General features: G+C 40.9%; 1 protein-coding gene across 1 annotated transcript in view; it reads right to left on the minus strand.

Moving 5' to 3' along the window:
• The window catches only part of fastkd3 (FAST kinase domains 3), a 22,617-nt gene extending 9,810 nt beyond the window's left edge, over positions 1 to 12,807 (minus strand). Inside the window, exons 1-3 of the mRNA XM_073054246.1 lie at positions 12,563 to 12,807; positions 3,026 to 4,503; positions 722 to 807 (exon numbers count right to left, since the gene is read on the minus strand). Of these exons, the coding sequence (XP_072910347.1) occupies positions 722 to 807; positions 3,026 to 4,469 (1,530 nt within the window). The 5' untranslated portion in view covers positions 4,470 to 4,503; positions 12,563 to 12,807. The remainder of the gene's footprint in view (positions 1 to 721; positions 808 to 3,025; positions 4,504 to 12,562) is intronic.
• Positions 12,808 to 12,882: the final 75 nt, after the last annotated feature.

Genomic DNA, 12,882 nt, shown 5'->3' on the forward strand with positions numbered 1-12,882 from the left:
CAGTAGTTTATTTGTATATTCAAAATGCCATTACACAAGTGTCAGGTTATTGCAATAAAGAACAATCCCATTGCCATAAGCTAAAATCTTTTAGACCGTAATTTTATCAGAATATACAATTATTTCTTATAAGATTTGTATTAACAGCACATAATGTTATAAAGTGATACACTGTGAAGACCCCAGAATATTACAGAATATATACTTCCAATATTTTCGAGGATAGCCACTCTGTAAGTGCTTTGGGCTGCATTCATTGACCTTTGTGATGGAGCACAAGGGAGAGAGCAAAAACTGTTACATTTTAAACAATTAAGCTGAGATTTTCAGTTTCTATGCTAGCTACCAAAGATTTTCCATTCCTCATTTTCACCATCACTTCTGATCCGTAATGAACACTCACAAATTCTGAGACTGATATGACCTTGAACTCTTCTTCCTCTGCACCTATTTCTTGGTCCAGCATATTCAGATCCACTCTTCCAACTTCTTCCAGTACATGTTTGACTGCATTCCTGTTGCTGCATGAACTCACGCAGAACTTCCCACTTTTGCTGTTTCTGCCTTGTTCTTACCTACATATGGTCTCTCTCTCTGACTCTTCCCTCTCTTAATTCTTCCATACCTCAGGTGATAAGCTAGCCCACAAATTATGCTACCCATAGTCTTAACTTTACATGTCTAAGAAAAATAACAGATATTTAATGAAAATGTTAGATACCTCATACATTTTGCATTCCAGTTTCATCGTCATGAACAGCTGGGTTAGCTGGGCAAGAACAAACTTATCTAGCCCATTTCCTTGGCCTTTAAAGAAAATAGAAAGCAGTAAAATTAAAATTACCAAGCCAAACGAAAATTATCATTAATAATAGTACTGTTTTTTTATAAAGTCAAATATCCTAAAACCAAATGTCAATGGCCAGTAAAGAGAAGTTCACCAGGATGTTGTTTGATTTGTTGAGTACTAGCTAGAAGGAGGAGTTTTCTAATAAAAGTTGAAAGTTCAAAGTAAATTTTATTTTCAAAGTACTTATATATCACTATTTACAACCCTGAGATTCATTTTCTTGTGGGCATCCTCAGCAAACCTATAGAATAGTAACTATAAAAGGATCAATGACAGATCAACCAGAGAGCAAAAGACAGCAAACTGTGCAAATGCCAATATCAATAAAAAACAAGAACATGAGACAGTGAATAAAGAGTCCTTAAAGTGAGATCATTAGTTGTAGGAACATTTCAATGATGGGGCAAGTGAGTGTAGGTGACAGTGGCTGAGAGAGCAAAAGTTTAAAAGATTTACAAGGCAACTTTTTTTTAAAAAAAGAGTGGTAAGTGCCCAGAACACACTGCCAGGAGAGACGCTGTAAGCAGATACAATAGCAACATTTAAAAGGTATTTAGCCAGGCTCATGAACATTCAGGGGATGGGGGAACATAGATCAATAGTAGGTAGATGGGATTATATTAAATTTTGTCAGTACAAGGACAGGCCCTTCAGCCCATAATGCTTGTGCTAATAATGGCCTGTTCTTGTGCTGTACTCTTCTATGTTCAAGTTGGTTAGCTGGAGAGGGTGAAGAAAATCTGAAGTTTCCTGCCTCCTTCTTCCTACAGGTGAGTTTGTAGCCTTACTCATTACAGATTGTTCATCCCACTCCTTTCATCCATCAACTCTCCCTACCCTCGAAGTAAATTGAAACCAGTTAGTTTCCTTCTCTTCCCATTTTTATTAAAGGTATTGGATCTTCCTTACTTGGGTGTTTCCTGTATTTTGTGCTTTTATTCATGGAAATGAAAAAAAGTTAAAATACGGATATCTCCACAAGAGAAGGAATCTCAGGGTTGTATGTGGTACTTAGGTAATAAATTTACTTTGAACTTTGGAAAGGTGGAATTTATGCCTGGTGCCATTGGAAGTGGGTGAGGTAAATGAGGAATTTGCTCTGGTATTTACCAAGGAGAAGGGTGTGGACAGAGATCAGTGAGAGGAGTGTTGATATTCAACAGGAGGTGGTGTTGAAACACTTGAACAACATTACTTTGACATCAGTTTCCTAAATTTTGGATATACTTCCTTTTTTTCTTTTTCACTAAGCTTACAAAATTTCTTGTCACCCAAGGTTACAAACCTTGCCCTCCTGATCTTTCATCTTCAGAGGACTATGCTGCTCATGAATAACTAGTGTTCCAAAACTACTCTCTTTAGTTTTTGACGAATACTGCTGTAATTAACCCTCCTGAAGTTTAGCATCTCTTTTTCCTTCCCTCCACCACCCTCTCCCCCTCCAGTCAAGTCTTATTCGTATCTGTAACCATCTTAAATCATATGATCACTACTCCCGAAATGATATTCCACTGAAACTTCAAACATCTGTTCAGGCTCATTTCTCAATAAAAGGTTAATATATTCACTTCCCTAGTTGATACTCATTTTCTGGCCCCATATCCTCCCACTACCTAATCTCCCCAGCCACCTCCTACAAAAGCACTGCTATCTGTTTCAAGTCTGCCTCTTGCTGAAATATCCAGTAATTAAATACATTCCTAAAGAACAAAACAAAATTGCATTATACCAAAACAAATTTTTCTAGTTTACCACAATTTTCAGAATTACTCTCCCTTCCAAATTAAGTAGCAGATGCATTTTGGTAATATATTGGGGAACTGACTTTGTCATAGCAAGATCACTCAATCCTCTAGGTAGGGTAGGGAGAGTGAATCAACAGCAGGAGAAACACAAGTCATAAAATCCACTAGAATGCAAAAAAAAATCTACGCCACCAGCTGAAGCTCAGTGGTAGCTGTAACCACAAAGTACAACTGTGCATCTGAATCAGGATTGGGACAAACTTTCAAAGTCTTTCAAAAAATCTCCAATAATTTAATGATCAAAATGTTACTTTACATTTATAATTTGAAGTAGTTCATATTCCACAGTGGCGTAAATTAATAAAAGAGCACTTTGAACCAGAAAGGTAAGCAAGGTTGGAAAAGTTTGTAACTACACAAACAGACTCACCTTCTAGCAGCTGCAGAAAGTAGGGACTAAAAACTTTGGATACAAAGTTCACAGGAAATCGTCCTACTAATATACAGGAATGAAGCAGATTCAGCAGAGTACGAGGCTGAAATTGGGAAAACCGGTCCCTTAATAGGCTTTCAATCTTTCGAAACAACTGACCTGCATTTGGAGGCAAATAATTTAACCTGCCAAATGGGACTATTTGTAAGGCAATTTCTTTGGTTGTAAAGTTGTCTGAATTGTAAATGAAACTCTCAGCAACTGCATCAAATATGGGTGGTGAAAGGATGCGTAGCTGGTTGCAATATTGCATCACCTTACTGATTGCTTCAGGCTGCATGACAAAAGCTTTTTTGGGGATATTGCGCTCCAGGGCATCAATAAAAAAACGATCACCGAGTCCAAAGCACATTAGAGCGTTCAGTACTGGTACAAGCTCCTGGTCTGAGAAATGAGGAACGTGTCGCACTGAATGTTTACAGAGATTAATTACCAAAGGAATTGCCTGGGTTTGCTTGAGAACAACCATTGCATTGAGTATGTCACTTTTGGCTTTATGACTCAGCCTTGAAGCTAAATGAAGTAAACAGGAATTCATTTTGTTTAGCAGCTCTTGATAATTTCCTCCTTCTCCCAAACCGGCCGCCAGCAGGTTATAAACCATTATGAATTCTTCAGGGGTCCAGGTATCCATTTTCAGTCCTTGAATTTGCTCCATTATTTGCTTAAGTATTTCAGATCTCGGGCCCTCCAATTCCAGGAAGGCCCTGCCCAGCAGACACAAGTCCTTAATGAGCATCTGACCTTTGCCAAGCCTCTCTCGGCTTTCAGACAACAATCTCATCATGAGGGTGCTCTGTGGATCCACGTACAATTGGACACAAGCATACAGTGCAGTTGCCAGTGCTCTAATACTCAGCCTCTCTGACTCTTGGTCGAACTGGAAGCACAATGCCTTGACTGTTTCATTCTCCAGCAGTACTGCAGGGTTTCTCAGGTTACTGTCATCTTTTTCAACCTGCGATATTTTAAGCAAGGCTGAAGCAGCCATTAGGTCTGTAATGCACTTCGATGATTTCAGCAGTTTAAAAATCTGTTTGGCAGTTTTACTATCGTTCAATGTTTTTAAAAACTCCTCTTCGAAAGAGGACTGCTCCTGTTCGCTGCCTGTTTCAATGCTGTCGCCAGCATCTCCATGGAGGCACACTGTCCCTGAAGAGGAACCAGGCTGATCTCTGACTGCACTGTGGTATCCTTTATGAGGGATCCATTGATGGTATACCTTTAGATATCCTTTTGATAAAATCTGGCCACATTGTGGATACAAAACCTTGTTGAAGTTTTTGCAAGGGTATAATTTCCATTTCACAATTTGTAAGATGTTGCAAGTATGAAATCTAGATGAAATGAAGTTAAAGAGTCTTAATAAATCCAATGCCATAGCAACTTCAGGAATTTTATTTCGGCGTCCTAGCCTAGAAAAAAGAAATGGAAAAATGTGATTTAGAAAGAGCCAAAGGTTTTTGCTCACTTGTACTGCAGTAATAATTTCCAGCTATTTAAAAAAAAATCAAAAACATGAGTATAAAAAGCACATTTTAAATATTCCATACAATCTGTTTCATGACTCTAATTAAATAATTTTCCACAGAACCTTTATCACGAAAAATTACAATGCTAGTTGTACGATCAATGTTGATGAATACAGAATGAATAAGCTGGCCAGCTGCTGCTTATACACCACAACAATGTGCTGGAGGAACTCGGCAGATCAAGCATCTGTGGGAAGAAAGAAATTGTTAACATTTTGGGTTGAAATTCTACATCAGGAGTGAGAGTGAAGAGACAAGATGGGCAGCAGAGAGAGGGGAAGGAAGGATTCTGAGGTGACTGAGGAGGGGTATAAGATGATGGGCAGGTTGTGCCAGGTAGGGGAGGTGAGTGGGGTGGAGTGGAAGTCTGCGGCAGGTGAATGATAGATGGATGCAGACAGAGAGAGGGGAGCAAGGTGAGGGAGGTTTTAATAGAACTGAGGGTGACTTCATGCCGGTGTTTGGGGTGTGACACCATTCCCTCCCTTGCGGCTTGGTGCCACAGTTGGTGTCAAGTTTCTGCAAGTTTCATTCTTGGCATTGATTTCACTAGTCTTCAGTGGCAAAAGAAATAACCCTAAAAATCCAAAAGCTTCAGAAGCTGAAAATCTGTAATAAAATCAGAGAATACCAGAAACACTCAGCAGGTATGGAAAGAGAAACACAGTTAACATTTCAGAGAGAAAAACAACCACAGCTTCTCCCGTCTTTCCACATAACTATAATCCTGGCACTATTCTGCACATTAAAAGGCCTTGTCATTCTGTGATCTGGAACTGAAAACTGAACACAACATTCCAGCCAGCATCTAATTCCATCAGTTTTCAGAGTACAGTAAGAGTAGTATCTTTATTTAAAGAAGGCAGCATGGATAAGAGAGTTATTTAAGAGCGGTATGGAAATAATTGGGAATAAGTTTTAAGGGACAGGAGTAATCTGTATTTGGAAAGATAGGGTTTAATCAACGATAGTATAATTTTGTTCAGGAGAAATCCTATCTGAACTTCTCATAGAAGCCCCTTCACTATCCAGCCCTGCCCTGGACTCCACTCCTGCTCTGCTTTGCGAACAGCCAGTTTGTCATTGGTCCAGATATAGGACCTTGACTTGAAATGTCGACAATTCCTCCCCCCCGAGATGTTCTTCAACCCAGTGAGTTCCTTCAACATTTGTTTTTGCCAGTAATTTCCAGATTTATGCTGGAAAATTTGCTTTAGTTTAGACTTGCATTGGCTCAGTAACTCTCCGAATTTCAATGGAAGGACACCACCAATGGATAAAGCCAAGTTTCAAGTAATACTCAATATTAATTAAGAATTTAATTTAATTGACTTTTCTAGTGATCAAATACATTTTAGACAAAGATCATCTTTAGGACACAAATGAACTGAGGGCTGCTGTGGACTGGAGTGGACAAATGATTATCAGCTATGACTGTACTAAATCATACAACAATTTTAATGGTCTTATGTTCCAATGATCTCTGTTTTCATACAAGTACTATAATGCACACCTGGATGAGTTACAGAAAATCTGTTAAAGAGTCCACGGAACACTCTCCCAATATCTGTGGTTATAAAGAAAAGGAAATAAAAAGCACACTGTTTCTACAAGGTCAAAATTATATCTCCTGCAGTTATGAGACAAAACTGGGTCATGGTTCACACAAATTTCAAGAAAAGGGAGGAGTGTTTTAAAAATTCATTATCTGGAGATTCCACTTTTCTGGTTTGATATGATAAGGAAAACCCAAATCGCATATTCACATCTGTTAATAATACGCATGCTGAAAACAAGCATTTTAAAAGTACATAAACGTGACTAAACTGCAGTGAATGTTTACTGTACATGATTTTACTGATTTTATAGTAAGAGTGCAACATATTAAAAATCAATAGCTGTTGAAAACGGAGCAATTCTTTCTATTTTGTGATTCATCATCTGTGCTTATTAAAATAGAATGTTACATATATCCCAATCTTCAAGTTCCTGCACACCCAAATATTTATTCATTTAAATGCATTAATTTACAATTATTCACATAAGACATTAATGAAGACATGAAAAATCTGATTTTAGATATAGCAAATCAAATAATTACAGGAAATAAGTGTAGAACCCTAGAATTGCCTGGATGAAGTCCCTCCATTCATCAGCTAAACAGCAGTCAGCTCCACTCCATCCAGACAAGACTGAGAAATTAAACAGAATACAGAGGTGGGGATGGGAAGGAGGACAAGCTGGCAGGTGACAGGTGAAACCAGATGAGCAGGAAGATGAGAGGGTGGGGGCAGGTGAAGTAAGAAGCTGGAAAGCTTCTGCATCCTTCCTAAAGCAGAGCAGAACTGAACACGATATTCCAAGTGTGGTCTAACCAGGGTGTTGTAGAGTTTTCACATACTTCATGGCTTTTGAGCTCAATCCCCCGACTAATGGAGGCCAACACATCACACACCTTATTTACTACTGTATTAACTTGACGAGCAACTTTGAGGAATCTATGGATGTGGGCCCCAAATTCCCTTTGTTACTCCACATTAAGAATCAGAATCAGGTTTATTATCACCAGCATGTGTTGTGAAATTTGTTAACTTAGCAGCAGCAGTACAATGCAATCTGTGATAATATAGAAAGAAAAATAAGTAAATCGATTACAGTAACTATATATAGTTACATTAAAAAAATAGTGCAAAACAGGAATATATTTTTAAAAAATAGTGAGGTAGTGTTCATAGGCTCAATGTCCATTTAGGAATCAGATGGCAGAGGGGAAGAAGCTGTTCCTGATTTGCTAAGTGTGTACCTCCTTCCTGACTGTAACAACTTGAAGAGGGCACGCCCTGAGTGATGGGGGTCCCTAATAATGGATACCGCCTTTCTCAGGCACCGCTCCTTAAAGATGCCTTGGATACTATGGAGGCTAGTACCCAAGATGGAGATAACTACCGTAAGCTACAACTCTCTGTAGCTTCTTTCGCACCAGTGCAGTAGCCTCCCCCATACTATACATTTTTGCAGCCTGTCAGAATGCTCTCCACGGAACATATATAGAATTTTAGGTGACAACCAAATCTCTTCAAACTCCTAATGAGTTATAGCTGCTGTCTCGCCTTCGTTATAGCTGCCTCAATATGCTGGGACCAAGTTAGATCCTCAAAGATCTTAACATCCAGGAACTTGAAATTGCTCACTCTCTCCACTTCTGATCCCTCTATGAGGATTGGTTTGTGTTCCCTAATCCTACCCTTCCTGAAATCCACAATCAGCTCTTTCGTCTTACTGACGTTGAGTGCCAGGTTGTTGCTGCGACATCACTCAACCAGCTGGTATATCTTGCTCCTGTACACCCTCTCACCATCTGGGATTCTACCAACGATGGTTGTATCATCAGCAAATCCGTAGATGACATTTGAGCTATGCTTTGCCACACAGTCATGGATATAGAGCGAGTAGAGCAGTGAGCTAAGCACACACCCCTGGCATCCACCGTGGGCCTATTGTGGCAATAAGCAAATTGCAGTGAGTCCAGGCACTCCCTGAGTCAGGAGTTGGTTCTAGCCACGATCAAACTCTTGAAGCATTTCATCACCATACATGTGATGATAGTCATTAAGACAGCTCACACTACTCTTCTTAGGCACTGGCATAATTTTTGCCTTTTTTGAAGCAGGTGGGAATTTCCACCCGTAGCAGTGACAGGTTGAAAGTGTCCTCGAACATTCCCGCCAGTTGGTTGGCACAAGTTTTCAGAACCTTACCGGGTACTCCATCGGGGCCTGATGCCTTGCGAGGGTTCATTCTCCTGAAAGACAGCCTGACATTGTTCTTGGAGACAGAGATCACAGGGTCACTGGCTACAGCAGGGACCTTCACAGCTGTAGTTATATTTTCATTTTCGAAGTGGGCATAGAAGGTGTTGAGTTCATCTGGTAGTGAGGCATCGCTGCCATTCATGCTGTTGGGTTTTGCATTGTAGGAAGTAATGACTTGCAAACCCTGCCAGAGTTGACATGCATCTGATGCCGCCTCCAACCTCACTCAGAATTGTTTCTTCGCTCTTGAAATTGCCCTCCACAAGTCATACCTGGTTTTCTGGCACAGATCTGGGTCACCAGACTTAAATGCCACAGATCTATCCCTCAGCAGACGGTGAGCCTCCTGATTCATCTATGGCCTTTTGTTTGTGAATGTATAGTAAGTTTTCGTAGGCACACACTCATCCACACAGGTTTTAATGAAGTCAGTTAATACTGCAGTATACTCTTCCAGGTTCAAAGACGAATCCCTGAATACAGGGATCTTGCCATTAACCCAGTATTTTGCCTTCAAATTCAACCTTCCAAAGTGAATCACTTCACACTTTTCTGGGTTGAACTCAATCTGTCAATTCTCAGCCCAACTCTGCATCCTTTCAATGCCCTGTTGTAACCCATGACAACCTTCTACACTATCCACAACTCCACCAATCTCTGTGTCATCTGCAAACTTACTAACCCACCCTTCCACTTCCTCATACAAGTTACAAAGAAAATCACAAAGAGCAGGGGTCTCAGAATAGGATCCCTGCAGATCATCACAGGCAGAAGATGTCCATCTACAACCACCCTCATTGCCTTCAATGGGCAAGCTAATTCTGAATCCACACAGCCAAATTTCCCTGGATTCTATGTCTCCAGTCATTCTGAATAAGCCTACCATGGGGAACCTTATTAAGCACCTTAGTAAAATACAGATTCACCACATCCACAGCTCTACCTTCAGCAAGGCGCTCTGTCACATCCTCAAAGAATTCAGTCATGCTCATGAGGCATGACCCGACCCCCCTCATAAAGCCATGCTGACTATCCCTAATCAGTCTATAATTCTCCAAACGCTCATAAATCCTGTCTTTAAGAACCATTGTGTGCTTAGCCCCCCTGGTTTATTCACCATATATAGGATCTGGTGGCTAAGCTCAGCTCCCAAGCTGTACCTACGTTTGCTGATGGCACCACTGTTGTTGGCCAAATCAGTGGGGATGAATTGGCATATAGCAGGGAGATCGAAAATCTGTTTGGGAGGTGCTACACAACAACCTGTCACTCACCATCAGCAAAACCAAAGAGCTGATTGTCGACTACAGGAAGAAGAAGCCAAGGGGTTCATGAGCTAGAATTCATGATGGGAACAGAGTGAGAAGGGTCAGAAGCCTTACGTTCATTGGCATTAACATATCAAAGGATCGGTCCTGGGACCAGCACGTAAATGTCATCACAAAGAAGGTATGACAGTACCTCTACTTTCTTAGAATTTTGTGTAGATTTGGCACATCACCAAAAAACTTTGGACAAACTTTTATAGATGCAAAGTGGTTGTGGCCTGGTGTGGCAACATCAAAGCCCAGAAACAGAGAAGTCTACAGAAGTTGGTGGAACAGCCCAGTTCATCACAGGCTGAGCCCTCTCCACTAGTGAATACATTTATGTGGAGTGCGTTATAAGAAAGCAGCATCTGTCTTCATAGCACCCCACCATCCAGTCCATGTCCTCTTCTCACTACTACCACTGGGCAGAAGGTACAGAAGCTTTAGGTGCCACACCACCAGATTCAGGAACTGCTGTGGATAACTTCCATCACCACAACTCTGGACTGATTCACGAATCACTTCCAAGGACTCTTTACAACTCATGTCCTCAGTATTATTTTTATTCATACAGTTTGTCTTCTTTTGTACATCGGTTGTTTGTCAGTCTTTGTTTATGTATCTTTTTTTGTGAATTTTCATTTTACCTTATTTGGAGATACAGCATGGAAGGATCATTGGGGACCCAAGTCACCTCAATCACAAACTGTTCCAGCTGCTACCATCTGGGAAACGGTACCATCGCATAGAAGCCAGGACCAACAGGCTCCGGGACAGCTTCTTCCACCAGGCCATTGGACTGATTAACTCATGCTGATACAATTGTATTTCTATATTATTTTGACTGTCCTATTGTACATACTATTTATTATAAATTACTATAAATTGCACATTTAGATGGAGACATAACGTAAAGATTTTTACTCCTCATGCACATGAAGGATGTAAGTAATAAATTCAATGCAATAGGCCCTTCTTGCCCCTCAAGTTAATTGCTACGCTACCCTGGCACCACTAACGTATTTCTCTTTGTCTTGTAGATGCCCGCAAGAAAGTGAACCTCAAGGTAGGTAGTATTGCAATTTCAGATCAAACTGTAATCACAGCTGGACACTCAAGCAGCTGTAACAGGGCTTCCACAATATAACTTGCTGCAAGGCAGGATTAGTTGGCACAACAGGCAATAGCCATCACTTGAAAATGAGCTCAATGCTTTTTTGTGCGTTCTTTGTTAGGGAGAACTATGAGACACCCACATCAATCCCCACAACTCCAGATGATGTCAGTCTCTGGGTACCTTCAACAGTGTGAATCCATAAAAGGCATCTGGTTCAGATGGCTTACCAAGCTGAGAACTAAAGATATACGTGTACCAACCGGCTGGAGTATTAAACCCCTCGCTCTGCAGGTCCCACCTGCTTCAGAAATGATTCTATTCTACTGGTGCCCAGGAAGAGCACAGTGACTTGCCTCATTGACTACGGCCTGGTAGTAGTTACATCAACTGTAATGAAGAGTTTTGAGAGGTTGGTAATGACATTAATCAACTTCTATCTCAGGGAGGACCTGAATCCACTCCAATCTGCCGAATACCACAGCAGGTCAGCAGCAGGTGCGATTCTTTCTCTGGCTCTTCACTTTGCTCAGAACCATCTGGACAGCAACAACTCGTACTGTTCCTCAACTGGAGCACATCAAGTTCATCTCTGTACAATTGTCTCTGTTTTATTATTTCGTACATTATTATTGCACAGTATTGTACATTATTGCACATTGGTAAATTATTATTGTGTATGTTATTCTGTAATTTAGTATTAGTTAATATTATAATATTTATTATTTTTAATTATTATTGCTAAGTGTGCTTTTAAACGTTGCTGCTGTAAGAAATAATTTCTCACTCTGGATCAACAGTAATTATTATTAAGCACAGCTTTGAGTTCACCAGCAGCTTTATTGTTGTTGGACAAATCACGGGTGGAGACCAGTCAACTTACCATAGTGGGATAGGACACCTGGCCACAACAACCTCTTGCTCAACGTCAGCAAAACTAAAGAGCTTGCTTGAAGAAATCTTTGCCCAATTACCCTCAGCATATAACCAGAAGACCCAATACACAGCACCACTGTTATACTAAGAGAAGGCATTCTGCCTGTCAAGCTGCTCATCTAAAGTTAGCCACCAGAGAAAAATGGCACTTGTAAGAGGCTAACGTGACGCTAACAGTCACTCTGAGTAGCTGCAGAAGCCAGTGGCTACAACTGGAAGTGAAGTTCCGGGCTCCACAATCTCTAAGGCCTTGCACAAAAAGGGTATCTAGGGAAGAGTGGCAAGGAAGAAGCCTTGGCTAAAAAGTAAAGCATATCCTTGTCTGTGAAGACTTTGCAAAGCCTCACTTAGAAGCTGCTGTAAAGATTTGGAAAAGGTCTTGTGGTTGGACGACACTAAAGTAAAACTTTATGGCCTTAAAACTAAGCAGTATGAGTGGGGTAAATTAACTTGTTGAATCTATTGTAACTACTGAACTGACTCCTTTTAATCCAACGCACGACCCTGTTTGATGTGATCTGAGTTTGTGAATCCAACTTACTGATGTCAACTTGAATCCCAAAAGTGATTCCTCTGCACCTCTGATGAAAACGTACTACCTTGAACTACAACTGTTTCAGTCTCCACACAGGCTGCCCGACCAGCTGAGTGCTCCCACATATCCCAACATCTGTGATATTTTATTTACTTTTGTGCGTACACGCAACCCTCTCCTCTTAAACATCTTTATTCTGCCAGTCACATAGGTTAGAATTGTATTTATACTGCACCTTTTGTACAGATCATGCAAACAGGAACAACGTTCCGCCAATCCGGCAAGTAGATAAACCTCCAGCTGCTAACGTAATCGGGAAACGCTTTGTCCTATTTTGTTTTCCAGGTATCAGCTGACACATCTGCAAGAAAAAAGAACTTTGCAGCGAGACTTGAGATATCAGACCCTGCCTGGCCTGCGATACCCCGGGATTTACGTCACTCCGCCCTACCGGGAACTCAGGCCCGGGCACGTGTGCGTGACGCATCAACGCCGAGCCCAACTGCCTTCATTCATTCGCTGACCATTTTCCGCCTTCGAGCCGGGATTGGCTAG

Source organism: Hemitrygon akajei, chromosome 8, assembly GCF_048418815.1.
Source record: "Hemitrygon akajei chromosome 8, sHemAka1.3, whole genome shotgun sequence".
NCBI lineage: Eukaryota > Metazoa > Chordata > Chondrichthyes > Myliobatiformes > Dasyatidae > Hemitrygon > Hemitrygon akajei.